Consider the following 27,984-nt stretch of genomic DNA (forward strand, 5'->3'; position numbering starts at 1 on the left):
AGATACACATGGTCTGCAGCTTTAAGAGGTCCTTGTCCCGCCCCCAGACTTCTCCACTACACAACCAGAGTAAACTGGTTTGAGGCATTCTCCCAGCCAAGCCCTAAGCCCTGGCAGAGATCCACTCTGAGTCTCAGTACAGACACATACACACACACACACACAACGCAAAAACTTCACTCTGGAGTCCACAAACACATACAGAAGTACACTGTAAATCAGTGAGCGTACGTGTACCTGCGCACATACACACACTGTTAGAAGTGACTAGTCTCTAAAACATTTCATGGACACAGAAAAAGTTCAAAAAGTGGCTCGGCTCCCACGCTGATGAGAATGTGTTGGATGGGAAGCAAACAGATCACCGAGGAATGCACCAGATATGAAGGAATCTCTCAGAGACTGTCTGATTGTCCACAGCTATGTTCACTCAAAAGATGCCGGTTTTTTACTCTTTAACGTCTCAGAACACCGCTGAAATGTGTGTGCGTGTGAACTCTGTTGTACAATGTGGGCAGCTGGCAAAACAGTTTCGTTGTAATTATAAAGTGCCAGTAATCACAGTATGCAAAGAATAATATCCACACCACAGCTAAAACAGAGAACATACCCAGAGGAGAGGCGGATAACAAACATGTACACAAGACTCACCACACATGCATAAATACACACACACAGTCTGGACGAGAGATAAAGAGATAACAAGATTAGCCGTGTCCTGTTTCAGTCATTAGCCTTGTTTTCAGCGCTAAACAGGGCCAGCCAGGGACACACTTTTGATTTATGTGCCTCTGCCTCTTTCTTAATAACATTTCTGTGCTGTTTTTCTCATTTTCTTGCCAACATGGACAACGTGTTGTCAGCTTGACGCTGGACTTAAATAAATGGTGCTTTCAAACCATCAAAACGCGAATGGGAAAACGGACTCCTTGTGAAGTCTCATTTGGTCTGCCTATGGTGTGGAAAAGTGGTATACTAATAACATACCACTGACAGTCATGCATGTCTGTTTTTGGTGTATTTGTGTGTATCAGTGAGGCAGATCAGAAAACACACACACACACTGGAAGACAACCAGCCTATTACTTGATTCCAGGGCTAATTCAAACTTTAGTATCCCCCTCTCTCTCGCTCTCTCTCACGCACACACACACACACACACACACACACACACACACACACACACACACACACACACACACAGATACAGGCACACACCAGACCCCATTAATACCCCCCACCAAACCCTGATTTCCTGACATTGAGGTTTTTCCTTTCCTCTGCTTCCTGGCAGAACTCTGATGCTCCACTGCAGTTTCATTACATCTGGTGCGAGTGTTTGTGAGTGTCTGTGTGTGCACGTGTTAAGCAATAAACAACCCTAACTGGAAACTGCTTGGCATCCTCTTTATCACATTCTTCATGTAAATTATAAATCCATTATAATTTTGTTTCTCTGTTCAATGCTGTATTCTGTTAATTTGTGTTCTATTCAGTACACATGGGAGAATGATCCTCCCTTTTATTTTAGGGAGTTTTTCCTTATTCTAATCGAGGGTTTAAGGACAGAGGATATTGAATTGCTGGCAATAAAAATAAAATTGACTTGGCTTAACAGCATGTTTTAGACACTCTGTCTCAGAGGGCCAACTGCCGATTGACTCTTATTCATGCTGACAGCGGTAAAGCTAACCTGTTGCTATCAGACCGACTTTGATATCAATGTTTACGCCGAGTAAGAAGCAGATGGCTGCCACATTCTGCCATCATAAAACTAGCTTGCTTCGATAAGTGCCCCGCCATTCTTGATCACTGCTGATGAACACATCAGTGCCTGCAGATACGCTAAATGATACTGTCTGCTTCTCTCTCCATCACTTCTCGTCTGTCTGTGAAATAATTATGGAGCCATTAAACAAGGAGGGAATGAAGGACAGGCTAAATAGTGACTGCACTAAAGCAACAGGAGATCTGTCTGCATCTTCTTATGGGAAGTGTGGGAGCTTTATTTTGGAGCAAGTTAAACCGGGGATGCCTTTATTTAGCACCTAGAAAGAGGCAACTGGAGAGCAAAGACTGTTGACAACAAAGTTGGTCTCTCTTTCTCTCTCTCTGTTTGAGTGTGTGTGTGTGTGTGATATATATATATACACATATACATATATATATATGTGTTTGTGTGTGTGTGTGTGTGTGTGTGTGTTTGGGTTTTTGGTTTTTGACTTCCCAAATCTGGATGTTTACAAGAGCCTTTCAGTCAAACCATGGTACATTTATGGCATGCAGTAAATCTAATGATGGCACAGTAAATATAACAGCCCATCCCCCAAATGTGCATATGAACATGTGTAGGCACATACACACACTGTGTGGTAACTGAGCTATTTAATGTAGTGTAGTGACACCATTCATACTTGGAGCTGTCAAATTTACGAGCCCTGTCACTGACAAATGTGCATTTTATGAGACAGGTACTATGCATCAATGGGGAAGTCTTCACCCTATTTACTGTACCAGCGCGCGCGTGTGTGTGTGTGTGTGCAGAACATGCATTTGTGGATGCCTCTGGTTGGAGCATTTGGCACACTTTAGTACATGCACAAACAAAACCATACACTCACCTCCCACCCCCTTCCTTACCTTCCTTCCTCCCTCAACTTGTATTGGCCTTGACTGGGCCAAGAACCCTCCCCTCTGGCAGCGGCACAACACATGGGCCAGCTTAAGTCAACAAACCAGGCCCAGGCACATACAGAGAGAAAGGGAGATAGAGAGCCTACGGCTTTGAGCCAAGCCAAGACACAAGTAGCAACAACAAAGTCAGAGTGTGGAAAAGAGGGAAGTAACATGTATCCATGCACGTGTATATCTGTGTATTGTGTGAGCAAATGAGCAATGACTCCAATATCACCATCATTTCATCAAGTAACAGTAAATTACTTTGAGTCCATGTTCAGACAGATTTTAGTGGAATCATTTTCATAATTAACTTTCCAGTACTTGGATACACTTGAAAAAAAAAAAACTTCCAACACAGTACATTTCCACATGAACTCCCAAGAGGACACTTGGACTTTGAGACTGAAAATGGTGATATGATGCTGCTGAGTTTCTGTTTGGCACCCCACACCATCACCTCCCATCCAGTACTATAGCGGTCTCTGTGCTGTTGTTGGGGAGACGAGAGACTCTATATTTAACACGACACCTCTGCTCCTGTTACCAGCCCAACTGAAATCCCTGGGATCTGCCTGCTTTATTAGCACACATTGCGCTCAATAGAAGCCCACTTCAGATCCAGGCCAACACACATAACAACTCTAAAATGCGACAAAGAGGCCACACATGTCTAAAAACTTGACATGTTTATCACTGATGTACTGAACTTCTTACTTCTATTTCCTAACCTAATCTAATCACTGACCCTTCCTGCATGTGTGTGTATCCCACCTGTTTGGCAAAGCCACGACTCAGTTTGCCAGAGCATGACTTCACAACCCCCCCGCCATCTCACACACAACCCTTTTCTTTCTGTAAAGAAGCAAAACCACTGACATTTTACAACAGCCTTCCAAGTCTGTAGCTACAGGGGGTGATTGTTTCGTTCTCAAAAGACAGATTTTAGGTGGATTATCACTTTAAGCCCCGGACAACACACTAGAGGTCTATCTTGTTTACCTAGAAAAATACTGTGTGTCACACAGGCTGCTTGGAAGAAGCCAGTTTTAGAAACTAAAGAGAAAAGAGGAAGACAGAGTGGAAAGGGTTGGGCAGTATCCGTAGATTTCATTGTTATAAGTTGGCTGTCCAAGAAGCTTATAGCCTACATTTTGTGTCAGCATGATTCACGGCTGTGTTGAGTTCAGCATGGTAGGTCTTGTTGTCGCTGCCAACAATGATCCCCCCATCTCTCAGCCCCAGTGGTGGTCGCTTTAAATAGCACTTATCCATCCAATGTGATCATGTCATCAACCTGATCCCCAAAACAGCCATCAGAGTGTATTTGTGTGTCTCTGTATGTACTGTACCGCTTACGTGTTTGTGTCTGCTTCTTCATATCCAAAGCAGATGTGTGTTTCTCAGATTGGCACGGACACCGCTGTGTGACCTTGGCGGTTAAGGAGTCGAAAAGCACCGTCACACGTGTAAACATCAATTTTCTGTGTGCTGTGTTTGAGTCCTGATAGGATACACACTGACCGACTGTGTTTTCATGTTGTTTTTTTTTTTCTCTCTGTCTGTTTTTCTTTTTTATCTCTGCTGAACGCAAACAAATGCAAATACACACAGCGGTAGAGATATGCGCACCCAAAATAGGTGATTCCAGTCGTGAGATAGACTTTTCCTTAGGCAAAGCTTTTCATTAACTCATCTCTAAAAACATATGCCCACATCGCTCATCCTCACGCACACACTCAGGAGGGAGAGATCGTGAGGGAGGGCTGACAGAGAAAGAGACGGCAACCACGAAACCACAAGAGCATTGTTAACCATACATTTTTCTGTCATGTGTTCTGATACGCATCTCTATTTCTTTTTTTTCCTTTCAGTCTGTTTAAGGCTCAAAGGATCCCGACTGGCTGTGGGGGGAATTTGGACTGTGCACTGTTTATGTAGATGAGCCAGTGTGTGTTATCCTAAAGCATGAGATGTCATAGATAAAGATGAAGATGAGGGCTTTTGAAAAGTGCAGCGATGCGAATGGTATGATGTGGTCTGACTGGTATATCCTGTATTATTATGAGGTAATGTAGTGACAGCTGAGGCTGACCAGGCTGGTGTTGATGATGTCTGCCCCATCCATACCCACTATTAATAACACACCCACTGCTCTCAATGGCTCCGTCCCCATCATCCTGCCTCCAGACTGTCGCTATAGGGATGAGTATGGTTAAAATTTGATCTTTATCTTATCCATGCTCTTATTGGTCTAGTTCTTTATTAATACTCTTATCGGTTCTTTTTCATTATTAAATAATTGAGTTGTATGAATCATCATTTTAAAAAAAGAATAAATTCAGAATAGCATTAGAATAGATTTAAATATGTTGACAAAATATTGTTTTTATAGCAGCAACAGTGCTGTTTAAAACAGCGAAGCCACGATAAAAAACTCAATAATATCTCACTGGAAAGAAATCTAAAAATATCAGTAAAATAAATAATATTCCCCAACATCAAAATACTGTGTGAAGTTTAGAGAGAATGAAGAACGCAGACATCAGTCAGTGTCAGTCATTCCTCCTGTCCTCTGTCCTCCTCCCTCTCCTGCTGGTGTGACTCACTGCCTGCAGGTACCGCTGGTAGAGGGAGGAGGGGCTGGTTTGGGAAGGGAGCTGCCATCTCAGCCAGTAGCTATGTTTACAAGACTTTATCAAATTTTAATATATATTACAAACTAATCTAAACAGTTATGCTACATACAGACAGCTTTCGCTATTAACTTCACCAGCGCGCTGTGGTCGTGTAAAACGTATTGGGAGACTGCGGACAAAGCAGTAGAAAATATCACTTTTGTACATGTTTATGCTTGTTGAACAGGTGGTTTGATAAAGTACGTATTGGCTTTTTACTTTTTATTGCAGTTACAGTAACAAATGTAGTTGTCATCAACTTTTATCTTTCACTTTACCTGGTTCACTGTCTCCACCACGGCCTCCCTGCTCTGTGTGTGTGTGTGTGTGTGTGTGTGTGTGGAGGAGCTGATCCCCACCCTCGGTCAAACACCGACAAAAAGAGCAGAGGAGAGGACAGAGAAGCTAGCGTGATCATAAATGACAGAAAAACGTGGTAGAAAACTCTTAATATAGTTTTTTTTCTGTTCATTTGGCTTAGGCGCTGCGAAAAAACACTTGGGCGCTGCGCCTAAGTGTTATAATAGTAGTGAAAACCCTGACTGTATTACGTAATGTCCTCCGTCTCTCTCTCTCACTACCTTGCTCGCTCTGCAGGCAGATGGCCATGATTGGCAGTAAACACTCTATCCTCTGACCTGACAGGCCTGTGCCCCCATGTTTTACAGCTGTGATCCCCTGCCTCTGCCCTCATTGCTCTCTCTTACTATTTTTCCTGTTTTTGTATTTATGACATGTCTCTGTAGAAAACAGCATGTATTATAAATACAGAATTAATAAAAATGTATTGATATTGTGTTGTGCGTGTGTGTGCATCTTTTTAATTCATTCATTACTGTGCAGTCTATACACATGTTGACCCTTACGCAAGTCCCCAGGCTCTGAACCCCCTGGAGAGGGAGAGGCTGTTGTAGGCAGGAGCTGTGTCTCTTTAATGTGGGCTGTGAGTGTAATGGCTATTCAGTCCCTGGACAAAAAGCCTTCTCTTTCTCTCTCTTGATCCTCGAATGCAATCTGTAGCCTTAGGGCCAAGCGCAAACAACGGACAGCTTTGTTCGGGCAAAATAATAGAGGATAGACACAGAGCAAAAGGCATGATTCCCTCAGTGATGTCTGACTCCCCACGTCTACACTGTCCGTGATAAACTACGCAGACAGGATCATATACACTTGTATATTTCACTTTTACAGCAAACATCCCATGTCACCATCAGAGGTGCGCTTGTAATGCAGGTTCCCGTGAGTAAATGTTGACTCAGCACATGCAATCAACTGGCTGATGACAGAGTAGATTCATGACGCACTACCTGAATTACATACTGTGGCCATATCTTAAGTAAACAGCTAGACATGGTGATATTGCAGATAATTACTTTTGCAGTGTCCCACACAGGCAGTCCTGCCTTTACCCCTTACAAAACCCTCCAACAAGTTGCATGTTTGATAAGTTGCATCCATTACCTTATGCCTAATGTCACCCTGCCTACTACTTCCATCCCACTTTAAGACATTAAATCCTAACCACAATTTCTTGCACACCTAAAACTATTTAAAACAGTTAAAAGAAACCTTAATTAGTCATCTGTAGATGGAACATTCACTGCATAATTTACCAATACATTACACCTCCAATGTTCATGTCTGTGGGTGAACTGGCTAATGTGTACCAGTACCTTACTTTATTACCCCACTGTCACTTCAGCCTACACAACAAGATTAGCTTGTAGCTATAGCAACTTCCCTCACAACTTCTATCAGTCCCCCTTCAATAACAATGTTGTTGCTAGGGGAATGCAAGGAAGTCTCTCCTGAGTAGTGGCCTTAGTTTTACTTCCCTTTTTCTACAGTGTTTCTAAAACACTGCATCCTTCTCAACAAGCTTGTCCTCTTTCATTCGAGTCATGGGCCTCGAGTCATTGGAGGAGAAGCTCAGTTCAAGTTCAGAGGGTGCAGCTGTGAGGCCCAAAATAAGATTTGAAACTGATGTATCCATAATTGTGGCTAGATTACCAAAGGAAGATGGGGAAAATATTCTTCTTCTTAAGATTAAGCAGCTTTTCATGGAAGGTAAGGGTCAGGGCCGAGGTAATAAGACTCAAATTGTTGATGCAGCACATCTAAGTGGTAGAGGAGGCCAACCAGGGCTGGTGAAAGTGCAGTGTGCATCCACAGAGGAAAAAATTGGCATTCTTTGCCAAAAGCATAAGTTGAAGGACCACTCTAGACATCTAAAAATGTGTAAATTAAGCCACATCTCACACTGACCAGCTGATTAAGCTGAACTTGAAAACACTGCTAAGGGAAATTCCCGCCGGGAAAGATTAGGCCTACTTTATCCATGCACTGTTTTACTCTGCAGATCAGCTGTTAGGTCAGAAAGAGCTGTTGTGGCATATTACAGTGCGCAGCATGCATAGAAATACCTTAAGTTCTATGGTTGAGAAAATGTAGTGCTAAAGGAAAGGACTGTCTGAAAGGAAGGCAAAGCGGTGAATATATTCTAAATACAGTGTACACTTAAACAGATATTGATTTTTTTTTAGGTGGGCCTTTATTTAGGTGGCTAGAATACATTTTGCTGTTGTCCCTGTCCCCAGCAGTACATTGCTTAGCTTCCGTGCCGGTACTCCTGTCTGCTTCCTCAAACTGGGGGGGTGCCGACCCCCATCTACTGTAGGTAATACACTGACTATGGACAACCCCACTTCAAAAAATACAAACTATCCCTTTAAGGTATTGCTTGTTTCACAGGTGGTAGAGGATAGAGCTTTGTTCAATTTGATCGCAGATCATTGTCAGTTACCAGATCATTCATTACTGTGGATGAATTTTAGTGTTGGTTATAAAATGCTCCAGTCTCAAGAAGTATTTGCTACAGCTAAACAGATTAAAAAGTCGGTGAAACAAACTGTGGCAGATACCTTTTTAATCTCAGATATGGGAGGTACAGCGATGTTGAAACTTATTGAGAGATTACAAACTTTTAACAAAACACAAGAGGAGCTAGATAAATGGTACAATGAGTTTTGTATACTCGTACTATCAGAGTTAAATGATAATGTGGATAAGCCTAAATTTAGGAAATCAAATGCTCTACAAACGAAGATATCAAAGAGGACAAGTAATACATTTGGAGCAGATACAAGCAAAGAATCCACAACATTTTTGGAGTGGGATAAATAATTTGGGCCCAAAATGCTTTAAAAAGATTCCTATACAGGTTTGGTGTGAAAGAGAAATATTATCGGACTTGGTTAAGGTATTAAATGAATGGGAGGGAACTTCTTCTGGTCTCAAGACAGTATGAAAACTTTGATGATGAATTTTATGAACGTATTGTTGTTTGAAGAGGGAACATGTTAAGCACTATCGGCATAGTGATGAATTTTTAATTCCTAAGACCTAAGTAGAGAAGAAGTCCAAAAGGCATTTGAGACCACTAAATTTAAAAAGGTTTTGGCATGGATGAGTTGCCTAATGAAGTATTGAAAAATGTTTGATTCATTGTATTGCTTGCTGAAAACAAGTTTTGATCATAGTATTCCTCCATCTTAAATAATAGATTAGTACAGTTTTTAGAGTAAAACAGTCTACAAGAGGAGGAACACAATGATTTTCAAAGGGGAAGAGCCTGTATAGATCATATTTAAACCAAATCTACAGTGGTTAGAAACAGATTAAAACACAATAACTGATTTTGCTGATCATGATTTCCTGAAATATAAGTTTTACCAAATAGGTGTTAATGGAAAATTCTATCAAGCTGTTAAGTCTTTATAAAGGACACCCACCGCTCGTGTAAAAGTAAATGAGTATCTTACAGAATGGTTTTCCACGCCCTCTGGTGTTTAACAAGCTGATGTTCTTGTTTGATGTTTTTATTAATGATTCGGCTAGAGAGGTAAAGCGGCTGGGGAAAAAGGTATTATGTGGCCGTGTACTTGTAAACATTCTTCTTTATGCTGATGATACTATTTTGCAGTCAGAAAATAAGGAAGATTTACAATCAAAAAAAAAAAAAAACACAACGCATTTTCGAAAACCAGGTAGAGAAAATATAGATGTTACGATTGAGTACTCTAATAGTAGATAAATATTCTTTTCTCATTTCAGGTGGCCTAAAATAAGCACTTCATTTAAAAATAAAATGATGTGCATCCTAAAATAAAGTGGATCGATCACATTGGGCTCTTAGATCGTTCCTATTTTCTGCACCTTCAGTACGGATTTGAGTGGGTATGTTTGCTCCGAAGCTTTGTCTGTAGTGGCACTTCACAATCACCATGGAACATATGAGACAAACTGATTTTGAACTGCCCATAGACGTATTTGCTCTGATCTGCTAAACGTGCTGCTAACAATACGCTTTCTGTCTGGGGGTAAAGGTGTCCTCTCTTCGTTCTGTTTTCGCTCAGTACTTTTCTTGTTTTAGAGCACTTTTTTCTGACTCGTGTCACGCCTCGTCTCTGGTCTCTCCCTGACATGCTGGAGTCGGTTGGCAGAGCCCTGAAGCTCCGCCCTGCCCTTACACAGAGTGGAGTGGCTCGCTGATCACTGGTTTATTCAAAGTTTATCAATAGTAAACATATCACCTGTCAAAATTGCACCCTAATTCAACACTTCAATCCCTTGGGTCCCCAGCCATACACCCGCCACGTGTGAAGTCAATCGGATGAACGCTTCAAGAGATACGTGAAGGACATACATACATACATACAGAAATTCCTTCCTTTAGTAGATAGATGTTTGGATGATGTTTATGTTTATGTTTGGATGATATTTATGTATTGTGTTGTTAGATGATGGTTAACATGCCGGAATATTTGGTTTGTTGTTAGAGGATGGGACATGTAAATGACACGGAAATAAAACTATTCATTCATTCACAAGTTGATTTAGCATGCCAGCTGAGTTGTTTGTTTGTTTTTTTTATTCTTACTGAAAAACCCTATGTGACATCCATTCAAATCATATTTTCACGTATCTAAATAACCCAAACCACTTTGGGCTAGACTGAGGTTTTGCCTCTCCAGAATCACAGAGACACGTCATCTTCTTCTACGAACAACTGAGCTGACTGTTTGTTATGCGGATGTTAAGGGAAACCAGATCAAATCGAGCCTGCTAAGTTCATTCTGCATATCATCAACTAAACCTGTTTCCCTCTGAATTAAACAAGACAAAGGGGGGGGGGGGGTAATGTCACAAGACAGACTTGGATATACAATTCAGAAATAACACAAAATAGCAACCGAAGTGGAGAAACTGAAAAAGAAAACAAGTTTTGATCTTGAAACTTAGAACTAAGATTAAAATGGCGGAGAGCACCAAACAGAGCGGTCAGTTCTCTTTCTGCAGCACTCATACTCTTATTTTGTTCCTCATTCTTCACTTCCCACTCCCTCTCTCGCCTGCTCTTGAGATTTGCTCTTCTGCCATCACAAGCCGAAGCAGGCCTTTGCCTGGTTTCCTGTGTTTTGCGAAAGCAAACCAACACTGTTCCAAAGCCACTCTGCTCTACTTACTCCCATGAAGCCAAATATCTGCAGGGCAGCATGAGACAGACGAAAAATCCTGCCAGTAAAATAAACTGATCATAAACTGATCAGTATCTTTTTCTTGAAATGAGGGAGCTGGAGCTACAGCAGAAAAAAAAAGTGCAAGAAAGGAAAAGGAGCAGTTAGTGGAAAAATGGCTGCGGACTTTTGAGGGAGTGTGATGAGACATGTGGATGAGCTGAATTTTCTCAGACTCCTCCTTCCCAAACATGCAGTGCCAAAAGTAAACACACCCACAAATAAGCGGTGCGGCTAGTACTTATGGTCCTTTGTAAATGAGCACGTGTGTGGAAGAGAGAGAGAGGCAGACCCTTATCTATATACGCTGTTATAAACTATGCAGAAATAAATGGTGATGAAAACATTTGAAGCGAAACAACCGAACAAAAGCACAGTCGCACAGTGGACCTTTCAAAGCCTCAGAGCCAGCATGCCAATTTTATCTGCCTCTCTCTCCAAACAGAAATGTGTAGCATATTAATGACATAAAAAGGGTAATAGCCCATAAATAGTCAGATTTTTTTTAAACTCACACTACTATTTCAACTTCAATATCTGATGCCTGAGCTGCATTATCACAAACTATGATTAAAAACTGATCTGTGTCTAGCAATCTGGTGTCTCAAAGGTCAGACACACTTATCATGTTCCCACAATTTAAGAACAATTTACAACCTACAGTTTATATCGAGGCATTTAAAAATAATACAGCACACTCACTTTGATACTCAAACTATTCTTGTTTCTGCCAAAGCTGTTATTATTGCTTTTATTTGCATAATGAAAAAAAAACGTACAAGTCAAAAGTGCAGTTTTTATGAGCATGTATAATTACCATATGCTCACATAATCAAATATTATGACAAATAAATAAAACATAATGATTCAATCTATTTCTCAAGAGACTAAAAACGAAAAGTTTAGACTTATACTCCAATGATGAACTGAGCATTTACAGCATCACTAGATATGTCTAACTTACATGTAGTTGCTGTCTAGTATCTGGGTATTTAAAAACGTGTCAATCAACTTAATAGAGGGTGATAGTGGGTTCTATTAATTTTGGTGGTGGTGAATGAGCCTTTAATTTCATGATGTGACCCCCATGCTTAAGTTACTAGAAAGCTGTAGTACATCACTCCATCTTTGGACCCCAAAAGGCCCCTGTCAGACTGTACTGGATACTGATTAATGCAGCAAAGAAAAAGCCATAAACCAAATCTAAAAATGTTGGATCTTCTGGCCCTGTGTCTACAAAAGCCAAGCACTTCTCTCCAAATTATCAGTGTTTCAACATCCTACAGGAGTAGGCTATGACACTATAGGGAGTAAAGAAAGGAAAACGGCCCCTCTATCACCCTCCAATGTCAGCGATGGGATAGTTAATAAGATGAATGAAGGCAATAAGAGCACATTGTGGAAACACTGGAGAGATGATGATGATAAAACCTAGCGTCTACATACAGACAGCTGCGGAGAGACGGAGAGCTGCTGTTCCACGAGATATCTGAGAAGATATTACACCCTGACTCTGCACCCGACTGCTGGTTTTTACTCTTTTACAAACATGCTGAAATACGATGGCTGCGTTGCACAAAACAGGATGAGAATGACTGCTAGTTGGATGCGACTGGCTGGTCCCCCCTGTGAGAGTCATGCATTTTCAAACAAGGCCAAACTCAGGCAACGGTCAGACTAGGGCAGACTCTTTCAGCTGCCATCCTCTCCTGCACAGACAGACAGACAGATGGGAGAGCTTGCCAGACGCAGCTAGCAGCTCTGGCCTGGGGAAAGTCATGCCTTGTGTGACTGAAGTGTTTTTCTGTCAAACAGTCAGGCCTCTCTACAGCCAAGACTCTTCGCTCTCAGACTCATAGACACACTTAACCAAACGCACACACAGATTCGGTTTACTGACTATTGCAAAATCTTAAAGAGCTGACTTGTGTTTGTAGAAATACAAAAGACAATGTGTGTATTAAAAGGACAGGTTTACAAATATTCAAGTCTGTTCTAAAACAAAAGTCAGGTGCCCAAATGAACACTGACACATTTCTCTTGCTGTAATCATTCCTGCTGTTCATACTGGCCGTTACCGACTATTGTTTTGAGACAGACCGATTGTGAACCTATTCTTTAATGACACATATTGAAAAGGTTTGTAGGACGAGTGTCTGTACAAGATCCTGCTGATGAGGACCAAAGCATCTATCTATATGTTATGCAATAAATAGCCAGATAATGCAGTAACCGAACTAATTACCTTAATCTTTGCTGTCTTAAGTTGATATTATTTTTAAATAATAAGACAGAAAGTAGCTGATTAAGGCAGCTACAGTAGTAAGACAGGTCCAAAGGCTTCAGAACCAGCTTCAGAAATACCAACATACCACTATACACTTCATTTGTTCACACATACAAGACATGCAGACTTGCATGCACTTGGCACCTAAAGTGCCCTTTGGTGCATCTACATTCTCTAGTAAATCTGGTGAAATGTAAAGGAGCTGACATGAATCCCCCCCATTAAGGAGAGCTGAAGTGAAACCAGAGACAGAAACAACAGCTCAGCATGCCTATAAAATGTAAAACACTCCCTGGTCCCCCTTTATTCTTATAAGGGGACAAGAGATACCCTTACTTTTCATCTTTTCACCTCCTCCTTTTTTCTCTGTCTTAATCTGACAGATTTAAAAAGACAATATTATCACTTAGTTGTAGTCCATTTACAACTACATTTACAACATCTTGTATACATTTCCTGTAATTATACAATGCGTGCCATATGTAAATAGACCTTCTAATGTTTCCTTTTAAAAGAATACAAATTCTACAGTGTTAAACCTAAGATGAAGTGGTCACTGTAGACCCAGAATAAGATCACAAATAAAAAAAGCCATGGATGTGACAGTCAAATCAGTTTATAAGATATTTCTTTGTGTACTTCAGTGTCTTCTTGTAGATTTTTTATGAAGCCAAATCAAGCTTCATGTTTATAATGATAGACTGTTTATACTGGGCTATTTCCAAGTCTGTGAAAGGGCAGAAAATGGATCCCTCTGAAAATAGGACAGCACGCTCTGGTATCTTGATGCTACACCAGCCACAATAATTTTGCAGGAGATGACTGTCACAAATGTTAGATTTACTGGTACTATCCTTCAGGTTCTCTATGCCCTTCCCTTCAATTCCCTCCTTCTCTCTCTCTCTCTCTTTGTCTCTGTGTCTCTTCCTCTCTTTCTCTTCAATCTTCTCATGTGTAATTATGGTGAACAAAACACAGTTTAAACACGAGCTGGTATATATATTGTGACCATGGTGTTGATTTTTGGTCCAAACCAGATTGAGGCAGATTGGACAAGCAGGGAGGAAAAAGCAAAAGCTGACACTGGAGATCAGCTTTGCCCTCTGAATAAATCACAAACCTCATGTTATATGGGTATGCTCGGAAGGACTACACCACTGTCTATTGTATATCAACAAAACAACAAGAAAAAAAAGTGAATACTGGCATCCCTGGATGAAAACCAAGAGTGGGCGGAAGTGCAGTTGATCGGAGAAGAGTGAGAATAACCAGATTGTGAAAACCGCTCTGTACTCCCATGCCCTGGAACAGCTACGAGTTGGTGCGGGGGTTATTTGGGCAGTGATCTGGGCCCTGCGCTGCACCTGATTGACCGGCGTCGCACACTCAATGCTTTGTGCAATGGCATGTTGGTGCTGGAAGCCACCACCACTAAGATGAAGAGGGGATACTTTTTACCTCTCCCCAGGCCGGAATCTCCACGTTATCTTGGCAGCAGTCAGAGGACTTCAGAGGTGTGTGTCTGCTCCCGTTTAAAGAGACTACTCTGCTCAAAAAAAAAAAATGCTCTTGGCTAAAACACATTTTTAACACCTTGTCACAGTCACACCTACTTGGTTTAAGACTTTTCAATAAACTACAATTGAGTTGAAGACCAATTTAAAACAACATAAATTTCGCAGCCCTAATCCTAGTTAAACTTTGAATATCACAGTAAAATGGAAACTTTGTTTTAGGGATGTAAAGTTGATTCATTCCATTTGTTTATTTGTTCTTTATTAATGTAAAACTAGACAAACATTGAAAATAAAGCAGTCTTTACAAAGCTCAGGTCTTAATTTTATATCATTTCAATTTCAACTATTCTTTCCACTTTTTTAAGTGCCTGTAGATAGATACACAACAGAATACTGTGTGAGCGGAAGACATTAATAAATCAATAAATTTATAGCAAGAAGGAGGAGACCGCAGATTCCAAGCTAATGGGTGAAAAAACAAACATTGTGGACATAAGCAAGAAGCTGTCAAACTCCTCCCCCGCCTCTCTCTGTATCACTGCACGAAAATGACTCATGAACATCAGATATAGCTCTGCACAGTATGTAGTCGTGGGCGTGTGACTTTGTACATATAGATATAGTAAACATACGTGTAAACGTTGACACTGTATCAGCAGGGCATAGCAAATACTTTGATGCATGATGCAATAGCCGGGAGGTGAGAATAGAACGGCGTTATTAGCAGATCTGTGTTAAGTGAAACCTGACTACCTCACTATGGCTATGGAATGATAGTCTGTGTGTGTGTGCGTGTGTGTGTCATAGGCTACTTTCAGGGACAAATTTCAGACTAAAGACATTGAGGACAGCTTGTCCAACTGGGGACAAAAGCCGTGTCTCTGATTGGTAAAATGCTGATTTTTGGGTGGTTAAGGTAAGGGTAAGGTTTAAGGTTAGGGTCAGGCATGTAGTGGTTAGGGACTTTGTAAGTGTCCAGGAAATTAATGTAAGTCTATGTAATGTCCCCAAAAGTGACCTAAGTACACGTGTGTGTGTGTGTGTGTAGATGAGAGAGAGAGAAACAGAGAAATGAGACTTAAAAAAAAGGAAAACACACAAACTTGTTCACTTGTAGAGCTGCTCGATCGATTGTCTTGTCCTCCTGCACCGTTCGTCCACACAGCTCTATTGTTAGGGATGCGCATGTCTACACACACTCACACACACACATGCACTGAAGGACACACACATAGCGTTGTGGGTTTCTAGGAGCTTAGAGTGGAACTGGGCCCACTGGTTCCAGCAGCCTGGGTGTGGCATGCTGTTTAAAATAGTTAATTCAAGTTGAATCTCTGAAATGTGTTCTAATGAAGTTGCTAGCCGTTCAATCTTCGGCTCTTATTCATGTTTTGATTTAGCCGATCCCTTGCAGGCCCAGACATGTTGAAAAGTCAATTCCCACATTACTTAACTGTCAATATAAAATCAATCGGAATTCCAGAAGTTCAGCGCAGCTTTCTTTTACAAACAAATTAAAAGACAGGGCTGTCGATAATCCTTAAATTACAAGTGGGATCATGAACATCTGACGTTCCTCGGGATGAAGTCAGAAACCTCAGTGATTAGACGGAGCATTGTATTTTCTATGTCATGCACACTGCTGTAGTCAGGTGAATGAAGTCTTGATGTTATAACAAGAAGAGAGGAACTCAGATTTTTATCATATTCGAGAATTATAAACTAATAAACTACATAAAACTATCAACATTGGGAAAATATTCATAGGAAAAAAGCAGCATTTATGAAAATAAACTATTTTAAATATTCCCTGGAAGAGAGAAAAACCCACAAATTAGCTTTAAATGCGATATGCGTATTAAACTAAATGCTACACTAATACACAAGTAGTAGAAAAAAAGCTCTGACATTCAAACAGATGTAAGCCATTCAGCTCCGCAGAATACAAAGTGTTAGGTGTTTCTCAGACTTCTCTCTGTTTGCAGTCTGGACTGTATTTCACTGCTTGTCATCAGCAGACTGGGATGACTTATGATTGAGTTACGCAACACGCTGTGTGTGTTTCTGTGTGTGTGTGTGTGTGTGTTCAGATATTTATATGTGCAGTGATTGAGAGCAGGAGAAAGCAAAACCCATGAAACTAAGGCCTTACAGAACATTTCTAAAACAGTTACTTCGGACTTTAAAAGGCTTACTCTCACAGCCACCGAGGATCTGGTTTTGGAAGCCATTTGCAAATTCACTGGAGCGTTACAAAGTACATTCAGAGAATTTTCCTACTGTGTTGTGCCTATTAATCTGCCACAGTGAGAAGTCATAAAACAGGCAAGATTAGCTTTATCGTTATAATCTGCAGTTTAAATGTATAATTATATAATCTAAGCAGCCTGTGTGATTTCAAGATAAATGAAGCTTTGAACTTGCATTACAGTGCAGAAATATTTCTAACCAAAAATCAACCCTTGGCTTGCACATCTACTGTCTGCCAAATGTTCAGTGGATCTGTGATTTCAGTGCCAATAGAAACATTGTGAACATTCCAGTGATGAGTATGCTATCATTTTCCTACCTTATGAATGGATGTAGTCACTGAATAATTGTGAAAGTTAAACAATATCACAAAAATGCTGAAAACATGCATGTTTATGTTCCAGAAAAAAAAATAGAGAGAGAAAAGAGAAAGACAAACACATGACAAAAAGATAAGAAATCGTATTATTTTCTATAGGAGGATGGAGTAATCTTTCCGGGGCAGAGAGAGACTCAGCATTGTTCTGGTGGCTTCATCTCCTCTGGATTTGAATAGGATTTAGCCAGTCGACCCTCAGACAAAGGGGCAAAGGGCTAAAGGCCAAGAGAAACAGAAAATGAGATGTATGGAACAGATAAAAGACATAAAAGAGGGAGGAAAGGGCATCTTACAAAGCTCAACATCTCAGCCAAACTATGGAGCATTTTTGTCTTACACTATACGGTATCAATGTTTAGATTGTGATAAAATATGGAGCTAAACGTCACTACTGAGACACCGGCACAAACGCTCGATTCACTGCGTCTAACTTTTCAGCACTTTTATGAGCGTGTTAATAACTCACAGATAGAGAAGGGAACGATATCAAAGGAGTGATAATTCTTGTATGAAAGAGAAGTTGTGGGAGGGATATGATGAAAGATGAAAAGAGGCTGAAAGAGAGAGTTGACTGTGTCATCTCTAAATGCTACTGAGGCAGAACAGGACGCCTTATGTAAGTGTCTATTAGTGTGGGTGAGCAAAGGGTAAAGCATTTTACTGCAGCAGTGCCAAAGCTGCACAACAAGGGTTTCCTTCCTTCTTGATAAGTTTATTTTTCTCTCTGTCCCTACGGGCATTCTGCTGGAGGACAGATGCACAGTACACAACCCACTCATACACTACTATACATTAAAAAAGTATAGTCAACGCGTGATCTGTTGGAACCACTTCCAACTTTGCCTGCGTAACATTACTTTTGCACCACAGCGGACCGTTTGCAGAAAACATTCCTTCATGCCTCCTACTCTCCTTCTCACTTATGAAATTGATTTTGCCTCTCTTATCCACTGCATAACAGGAGATGATTAATATCTCATTAGGGCATTGTACACATACACACACACACACAGCACATATTTCACCCATTAGCAGGAGCTTCTTCCAGAGGCCCTCATTACTGTTAAAGAATGAGTGATTCAGAGCCAGCCGCAAAGCTGCACACTGAAAACACAGATTAAATAAGAAAAGTTTTTTTTTTCTTTGATACTAGATCCTCACTCCTCCGTACATATCTAAGTTGGCAGACAGTAAAGACGTGTTTGTTAGATGATGAGACGTCTGCTACAATCTTCTGTGGTTATAAATTGCCTATGCGACACGTAAGCCAGATCTTGAGGCTGACCTGGTGGACGTGCCAGATGCCTGCTCGCGTCCTGATTTGACCCTCCCCTCTTGCATGACTCCATTCATTGAGGATGACCTTTCACCCCCCGCCTGTGTCGGTGCAAGAGCTTTAACCTCTTGTTGTCTGGAAGGGAGTAAAAAAAAAAAAAAGGCTACAAGGAAGGATGGAAATACTAATTCAAATTCAGAAGGAATTTTGCCACTAATGATAATACTGGTAAACTAATAGGCAACTGCTGTTTATATGGAAATATAAAATAAAGCAACCACCTGAGAAGGGGCCATGTCAGCAGGCTGGATGTGGGTTAGACATCCCAGACTACAGTGGGGGCGAGTAGCTGTTCCTCTGACCTTCAACAACCGGCTGTAATGCCTCCTTTGGGAGAAGAGGATTGGTGGTGGGGTGGTCGGAGGGGGATGGAGCAGTGGTGGACTGTGCTCCGGCTTGCCTGCCTGCCTGCCTAGCCTAAACCCTCCTGGTGACTCTAAACAGACTGAGTCAAAGGCTGGGCAGTAATTATGTTAAAAACAGAGCCGTCTTTTTTCCCCTCCACCCCCGACCCCCCCCCCTCCTCACTGCAGTTGGTTGCTCTGGTGTCTTGTTTATGCCGACTCAGTGTTTTCTATTCATGCTTCCCTACTGTGGTGACAGTGTACCTGACCAAGGACAGATAAGAAAGAAAAGCTTTTAACATCAAAACAAAACGCCCCCTCCCCTCTTCATTTTGTCAGACCTCTTTTTTCCTTTTTTTCTTTTTTTGTTCACTGAAACTGCTCTTTGTTCCTTTATCAGCACGATGGATCCCACGCTGATGAGTATTGACAGGTAGAACGGGCTCTGCTTCGGGGTGTGAGTGAAAGAAAGACTAATCAGAGACAGACCGACGATAAGAGAGAAAGACACACAGAGGCAAGGTTGACAGGACAGGTGGGAATGTTTAAGTAAATGGTGTTGGTTTGAATGTGTTTAGATGAATATGTACATGTGTGAGTGAGTGAATGTATTGGTTCCTCCCTTTTCTTTCCGCAAGATCCTTGCCTGGGCTTGTCTAAAGGACAGTGACCTACTTTTTCAGCGCTAGCAAACTGACAAGAAAAGGTGTGAAAGCATTAGCTTGTATGTGAGAAGCAATACGAAACTGATACAGCGGTTGATGTAAAACAAACAGAGATGAGCAGCAGCTCTCTAGCTAAGGTCTTTTAAACATATTTAATCCTGCAACAAAATGAGTGTATTATCTTAGATGGTGGGGAGCAAATTAAAATAAATGGTTTTGTTGACATTATCCTAAGCAGGGCACATAATGCGGCAAATGCAGAATGTGTCACACACATATACGGATGCACAAACACACACTGGGATGTCAAGCAACCTCGCCACTATGGCCAGAAAAATATGTCTCACACTGCAGTCCAATAGTGTGTAAGTGAAGTGCAACTATGTATTGTTATTGGGTTTACATGGCAAACAAGAGTCCCTTTTTTAAACTGAACACTTAAATGCTTCAAACCAAAATGTAATGCCAGGTAGCACTAAGCACTAAGAAAGCTGCTTGTTTCATGGTGAGAGAGAGGAGAGGAGCCTCTTGTCAACAACTTCAAAACAAAAGCCAATTTGAGCGGGATAAAGACAGGGAGGTAATCTGAAAGGTCAATGGAGCAACAAAGAGGCCCAGCTAATATGACCACACAGTTATATAATGTTATGCAACTTTTTTAAGCGGCCGAGTAGTGTCAACTCAGAGTTTGTTATTGTGGTGGGAGTGTGCTGAGATAGCCGTCAACATAGTGTGAAAAAAAGAGATGTTTCAAATTATGGTTAAGACCTGGACTGGGATGTGAGAGCAGCCGCTCTGTTGTCCGTAGTGGGAAAAAGTACACACACACACACACTCGAACACACACTCACAAAGAAGTAGGAACAACTTCACTCTCGTTTCAAAACATGTTCAGTCTTGCATGCTCCCCAGAGACACCCCTCACACATCATACATGACCAGTGGCACGTGAAGTTCACGTGATGATGAGAGAAGGAAGGAAAGAGCTGAGTGAGGTGTTTAAAATTCCCAAAACCCCTACGCCTGGGATCAAGCACAATCTCGGCAGTTGTATCCTGTTTTGTTGATGGATTATAGTCATTTTACGACCTATCTTTGTTGTTTTCATGTTAAAGATTGTAATATCCTGACATATTTTGAATGATTGTATACTGTGGTATCACGCCTCTATACAAATTTGATGAAGAGCTCCTCAGTTTGTAGACTGTACTGTGCAGTCTGACAGACACAGACTTGAGACAGACAGTAACCAATAGTTGTGTAAAATGAAGGAAAGAGTGCTTCGGCACCGCCTACAGCCTCTATGGGCAGAAATGTGTGTCATTAGCAACTGAATTTGAATAATTTATATTTGAATTTGAATAGCTCAACTTCAATAATTGCATTAAAAAATTGAATTTTAATCCCATAATTTGAATTTGTATTGTTTAACTTGAATAACTGTATTGGAAAACTGAATCCGAATAGCATCATTTGAAGAAGCAAGTTTATTGAATTCATTAGTTTTCTTTATACTTCTACATTCAGTACTCACAATTCAAATTAAGTTCTGGCCATTCAATTTCAATTCACTGAGACACACAGCTGGTTGTTGAGGAGGATTAATTGAGTGCAGATTCACAGAACTCCTTTTCACATACTGTAAGGACTATTTTCTCTCAACGATATCAACGACCAATTGGAGCTTGATGTTTCAAGAGCCTAAAGTGTTTCTCTATTCTATGTAAAAATTGTAGTTTTATGTCCAGCCATTTCAGAGAAAAATTACTTTTGAGTTTTGTGCCTCATTTTTGAAATTGCACAATTCACTTCAGTTCTCTGGACATGACACTCTGAGCTGAACACCATCAGTTTTCAGCATGTTGAAGCATAACCACAGGTTTGTATAAATGTATAACATGTATGAATCTGTGAATCTGCACTCGATTGCTCTTCCTCAATGACCAGATGTGTGTCTCAGTGAACGGAATCTGAGGTATATAGAGTTGAATTTTCTGTGAGGATCAAATACAGTTTTAAAGCAACTGAATCAAATTTCATAATATTACATTCAGTTTCAAGTTTATTGGAATTCAGTTCCAAACTAATAAATTCAATTTCAAACTATGCTATTCAGTTTTTCAATGTAATTATTCAAGTTAAAAATACAAATTCAAATTATGTGATTAAAATTCAGTTTTTTAATGCAATTATTCAAGTTGAGCAATTCAAATTCAAATACACATTACTCAAATTCAGTTTCTAATGACATAATTTTCTGCCCATAAGCCTCGCCCCAATCCTCTTTACTGTTACATAATCATTTATCAGTGCACTAGGCTTGTCCCTGGATGCATTTTCTGCTTGTTCTGTGTGGAACAGTTTGCACGCGCATGTAAGTTTGGCCCAAGGACTATCAAAGAGTGTACTGCACATGAAACATCAAACAAAACACGTTAGCAAACATTTGGACTATAATTAGCAAAGATTTATAACACTTCATGGATTTCATTGTGACTCATCACAACTTGTAAACATATACTTCTATGTAAATTGGACATTTCTATCAATTTTACATTACTGCTTAGTCTTGAAACTTTGATGATTTTGCTATCATTGTTTTTTTAATCTTTTTTTTTTCTTTTTTTTAAGTATGATTATTGATGTTTATATAGGGGAGGTATCTTCATAAGCCATTATTGGCTTCCAACCTCTTCTGCACAATGTTCAAACTTTTTTAAATTCTTACTGTCTTTTTTTTATATATATATGTACAAATAAACTAAACTAAACACATCAAGGCTCATCTTCCTGTCTGACACAAAGTGGGCATGTCACACTAACACATCCACTAGCCTGGCCAGTCAATAGCGACAGGGTCAACGGGGAGAGGCCTGGGGCTTAGAAACAGTCAAGCAGGACATGGAGAAGTCCAATAAACAAAAACGTTTACCAATTAACAACACCAACATACTAGGGATGTAGGGGTGTAGCAGTACGTGTATTCGCCCATAACCGTCACAGTATGGATGTGACGGTTTTGGCAGCGCATCACTTAGCTATAGCATAGCTACAGCTGGATATACTTGAGCTTATGGATGTATGCTAGCCAGCTTAGCCAAGGTAGCCTGTAGTAACACTTACCTAGTGCAACACTATTATTAAAACATGCTCTGTTATCGCTGTAGCAAAACAATATCACATCTCCCCGTCCCCCTCCCCTCTCTGTGATGGTCGGTTTTTCACTTCGCCTTTGAGTGACGCCACTTGGAACGATAAAAACACGTGATTTCTGACGTGGTCGGACAGCACGTCGTAAGAACCAGTTCTGAGAGAGAAAAATATAGTTAAAAAGTATGAAAGTAAAAGTAGTGGTTTGGTCCCTCTAACTGATTTTTTTTTTTTTTTAATTTAACAAGGAAGTCCCTTGAGATTGAAATCTGTTTTCCAAGGGAGACCTGGCCAAAACAGCACACCAGTTACAGTTTAAGTAGAAATAAAAACAACAGATAGGGAACACAAATATCAAACACACAAGGAAGAGACTCAATCCAGCTCAAATAAGGCAGTTGCAATTCTCAGTTACATGGACTTTTAACATGGCTTTAAATTTTCCATTTATTATATATATATTATTAGATTATTGATACTGAAGCATCAGTAAGCAGCATGTTACTGTTGTAGTTGCTAGAAGTGGAGCTAGTTTCAACTACTTTATATACAGTTAGACCATAAATCAGCATAACACAGCTGTCAGCAGGTGTTCTGACTCCTTTCAGGAAACAGAAAGCTTGTTTTCCTTTTCCACTGCAGAAAAACTAAAAGGTTTCAGTAATAGTTTCCACTGCAGCAAAAATAAACTGTTTCAGTTATAGTTTTGGTCAATGAGCCATTGTTGGATGTTTACATTTTTCAAAATAGACCAAAATGCTATTTTCTATCTTTCTTTTATTTCGTACCGAACCGTGCCCCTAAAACCGGGGTACATATCGAACCGTGAATTTTGTGTACCGTTACACCCCTACAACCTACTATAACTATCTCATTCTCTCTCTTTTTTGCTTCTGTAAGACGATTGGGCAATCCTGGCCTTCATTTCAAGCTTTGGCTCCCTTAACGCATATTTTGAAACAATTCTGGATGGAACACCAAACATGTGGTCAGTTGACCAGTACGCCCCCACACCATTCATGCCCAAACCACTGCACAGTTGTAGCCAGAGGGTGAATTCCACTTCTAATCAAGTCTCTGCTAGGGAGCACAGGTTTGGAGTGAGTGGAATATTAAAATAGCCAATATCAATTATTGCCATAAATTCAGAGTCAGCAGAAACAAGGGCTAGGTACACAAATGTAGGTCTGATAGTTCACAGCAGGCCCCAGAATCCTATAGGGTTGATTACACATCTGCCCAAAGCTCATGTTTAGATGCCAAGCCAAAGTCTGAATTGTATCAATCGCTGTTATTGTTTGGATGTGATGTCTCATTTACTTAACATGCAACACTCAGGGAATAAAACCAAAGATGAAGAGACATCAGCCTCTCTGTACCTGTTTCTGGGGACGGGGATGTGGGAGGAGGGGAGAGGTTGTCTCTCTGTCGGTGGTATGTTTTGCCCTTGTGCTGCCCTGAAGTTGTTGGCCATCTCTGCCTGTTTCCCTGGGTTCCTGATGTCCAAGTGCATGAAGCTGCCTGGCATTTGCCCATTTATGCCTGGGCAGTGAGTAGGACTGGCCCTCTTCAGGATCCCAGTGGAACCGGTATCTTTTTGGTCCCCCAGGCCAGTCTAGAAAAATGCAGAAATAAAAAAATGACGGCCAATCTAACATTTGAGACCTTTATCAGCATGCCTACACCAGACATTTTAAGAAATATTAAGTTTCAGCTTCAACATCATCACTAGTGACATGAAATATAATATATTTACATGAGACTGTTTGGTGGTTTTGGATGTTTTTATACCTTTATTTGAATCTGAATGATCACAGAGACCCTGTGTGTTTTTTGGTTAAACTTTTTTTTAAGATTGGTGCACAAAAGAAATCACCTTTTTAGTGATGACTCCTTTTTTGAAAGTATTTTGGGGGTATTGGGGCCATTACTGACAGCTGACATTGAATAGATGACAGGAAATGACAGCCAGACGCTAACCAGGGACGCTGCAGTTCATGGTCAGTGGCTTGACCCCTAGGGTGTCAGAAAGCACCTTTTTGAATGTCTTCACTTTTCTGTGCAATTAAGAAAGAAGAAGTACGATTGTAATTTATCACCTCACATTCAAGAAACTTAAGGAACCAACCAAAACACACAAGCAATCCCAGATTTAAAAATATCAATTTCTGTTTCTGCTGCTTTTTTTTTTTTTTTTTTACAAATCTCAGAAAAGTAAAAAGTATCACAGTGGGGCCACAGCTAACACAGAAACAAAATAAAGACACAATTTGTTAGTGTGATGGTGAAGGTTCCAGCTACCATTGTCTATTTTATGACTGAGTGATTTGTTTAATTGTTTTGGATATAAAAGTCTTTTATATCCAATTACAAAATGCACCATAAATATTTCCATGTTTCTATAAACAGACACAGCAAACCACAGAACCTATTTGAATAAAATGCCATTTGATCCATCTCAAAGTAGGTGTGGCAACTTGCCAATATGCATATTTTATGTTGCAGGGCTAATTATTAACTATATGACATGATTAAAGTTACTGACCCTGCAAACACACATGGCCCAGGAATGCTGGAATGCAGTGCAAAAACACACAAGCAGTGCAAGACAAATACAAAAATAAACTGCTAGAAAATAATCAGAAAATATATTAAAAGTCTATTTCCAAGTACGTATACTTGTTCAGTAGTATGTGAGGAGCCGGGCCTTGCCGTAGCTCCACTCTCAAGTTATGGGGGAGGGGGTATGGCTACTACTGTAGTTAGCAGTCCCTGCCCCCTTTTTTTTCAGTAAACTTTGCACACAGAATGAGCCGCCATTTAAAGCGGTCGGGATCCGACATGACTTACGAACAAGGGTTGACAGCAGCTGAAGTTGCGTACACTTTAAATAAAGTGGGTTTAGAGTTGTAAAGACGACATTCAATAAAAAAACACCGCACAACACAATACACAATAGTTGTAGTGTCTCGTGAGCGTCGCACTAGCAATATATCAACCGTTAAAATGTAATAACGGCGCATGAAAGCGGTGTGAGCTCTTAAACTTATCATTATACAGCCGGTAATGACAGGGTGACGTTACATGCTTGATATAATCAGTGTTGAGTTGGTGTGCAGTTGACTGTACCGGCTAATGGAGTCGTGCGTACACACTTAACACGGCTAAATGGCACTTACTTTTTCCATGTCGAGCAATATCCGACCACCCAGAGACAGTCCGTTCCCTTTAGGAGAGGTTTTCTCGCTTTTAACCTCCGCCGCGGAGCCGCCGTCCATTACAATTTGGTAGAAGACGGGCCCGTTTGTGAACGCCGGCATGGGACCGCTTTTTTCCACCGTGGGGACCCGGGTGTCGCGAAGCACGGAGCGGCCTGCCCGGCAGTGAAAATCCGCACCACCGACCCTCGTCCCGACCAACGGCTTGTCCAAAATATATCTGGAATCCATATTCAGACAGGGCGAGTGGAGACTAAAGAAAGAAAACCAGCTTTCTATAGATTTTAGTGCAATTTACTGGAGTTAGATACATTTATCAGGATTGTCGCGAGTTGACAGGTATTGTCTGTGTCTTTACTTCTACTCTAGCCTACATGTAGTTGTCCACCAACGCCACCGCCACCACTACCCAGGATATCCAAAAAGCCGCCCGGTCAGGAGGATAAAAGATTGTTTTGCCTCTTTCCTCCAAAAGAATGCCACGCCCCCTCTAGTTCACTCCTATTGGTCCTCGCCATACATAAACATTACACTTTGGCACGCGTCCACAGCGAGGCGGCTTGTGATTGGCTGTTCTAACTCTGTCAATCACTTTTTTTTTTCTAATCCAAGTGGGTGGAAGAGGGGGAGGGGGCGTGTCCATCAGTTTACCGGCCGGTGTCTGTCGACGACGAAGAGCCGGTCTGCGAGGTAGGAGAGGGAGGGCAGAGGAAAAAAATGCCTGCATGCCTCAGCTGCAAACTACGCATTTATGTTTTTTGCTAATCAAATGGTGATTTAGCTGATCGTGTTTTCCTTGCACATACTATACTTTACAAACGGGTTATTATCGATGAAATGAACATCTCTGGTCAGATTGTTTCCTCCTCCAAAAGTTATAAACCCCTTTATTAGTCGACAAGAGTAAACATTTCATATCCTAACCATAGTTGATATCAAAATTAACAAATGTCCGGACACAATAACATGAATCCATGTGTAAAATAATGAAATCCAAGAAAATAGCCCTGTCGTAATACTTTGTGAAGCAAGGGTCAGCTCTATGAGACAGTCATAGAGTTGTGCTTGATTTTTTATCACTTGATGTCATAGTTCGTGACGTTGTCTTAATTGCATTATAAGTTAAAGTAACAGAAACTCTTTCTCTAGTGCAACATTGCATTGTTAGGATAATTGCATCAGACGCTTCACAAAGGTACATACTGTTTATTTTTTTATTTCTTCCTTTTTTATTTTTAGTGTTCGTGTGTCCACTTCCTGTGTACAAAATACACTCTGAAGAGTTTAATCAGATTGCAAATTATTAGAACATGTTCCTGCCTCTATATTCTTTTTTTCCAACTAATTCCTTTACCTAAAGTTATGAGTGCTTTGTGAAAATGTGAAATCCATACACATATTCAAACAACAGTTATTATTCAAAGATAGCCTACAGTATATTGACATTTGTTTTCTCTCCATTTTCGTTGTTGAATGCCTCTTTATCTAGCCTATTCTAAAATGCCTGCACAGCGCAGCCACTTTTGTTTTATTGCTTAATTTTACACAAACACCTTTTATAGCAAGCTGCATTTATTGCAAGTTACAGTTATTATTAAGAGGCTGCTGCAGAGTTGTAAGACTGTAATGCTGCCTAGTTTGATACTCTGGTCTGTGCAAAGCAATAACACTAAAAGCAAAAGACAAACACACGTTATAATGTGCCACTTTATTAGAAAAGTAAAAACTCACTTTAATATTTTATGAAGGTTAATATAAAACATTACAATCTTTTGCATATCTGCACTGTCACACTATATTTTTTATTATATTTATTATTTTTAAACTAAACCCTGTGCTTTAAGAACATACAACATTGGCTACAGCTGTCACAGCAGTATTGGCCCATAATTATATCTGAAGACAATT

The 27,984-nt window shown here is 40.5% G+C and overlaps 1 protein-coding gene across 2 annotated transcripts in view; it reads right to left on the reverse strand.

Annotated features, from left to right (window-relative positions):
- The window catches only part of slc2a4rg (SLC2A4 regulator), a 40,772-nt gene extending 14,245 nt beyond the window's left edge, over nucleotides 1-26,527 (reverse strand). Inside the window, exons 1-2 of one of the 2 annotated variants that reach the window (XM_042408918.1) lie at nucleotides 26,038-26,527; nucleotides 24,238-24,473 (exon numbers count right to left, since the gene is read on the reverse strand). In XM_042408918.1, coding sequence (XP_042264852.1) covers nucleotides 24,238-24,473; nucleotides 26,038-26,307 — 506 coding nt within the window. In that variant the 5' untranslated portion in view covers nucleotides 26,308-26,527. The remainder of the gene's footprint in view (nucleotides 1-24,237; nucleotides 24,474-26,037) is intronic. The other variant, XM_042408919.1, reaches the window with a different exon arrangement.
- Between the last annotated feature and the right edge of the window lie 1,457 nt (nucleotides 26,528-27,984).

Source organism: Thunnus maccoyii, chromosome 4, assembly GCF_910596095.1.
Source record: "Thunnus maccoyii chromosome 4, fThuMac1.1, whole genome shotgun sequence".
Lineage (NCBI taxonomy): Eukaryota > Metazoa > Chordata > Actinopteri > Scombriformes > Scombridae > Thunnus > Thunnus maccoyii.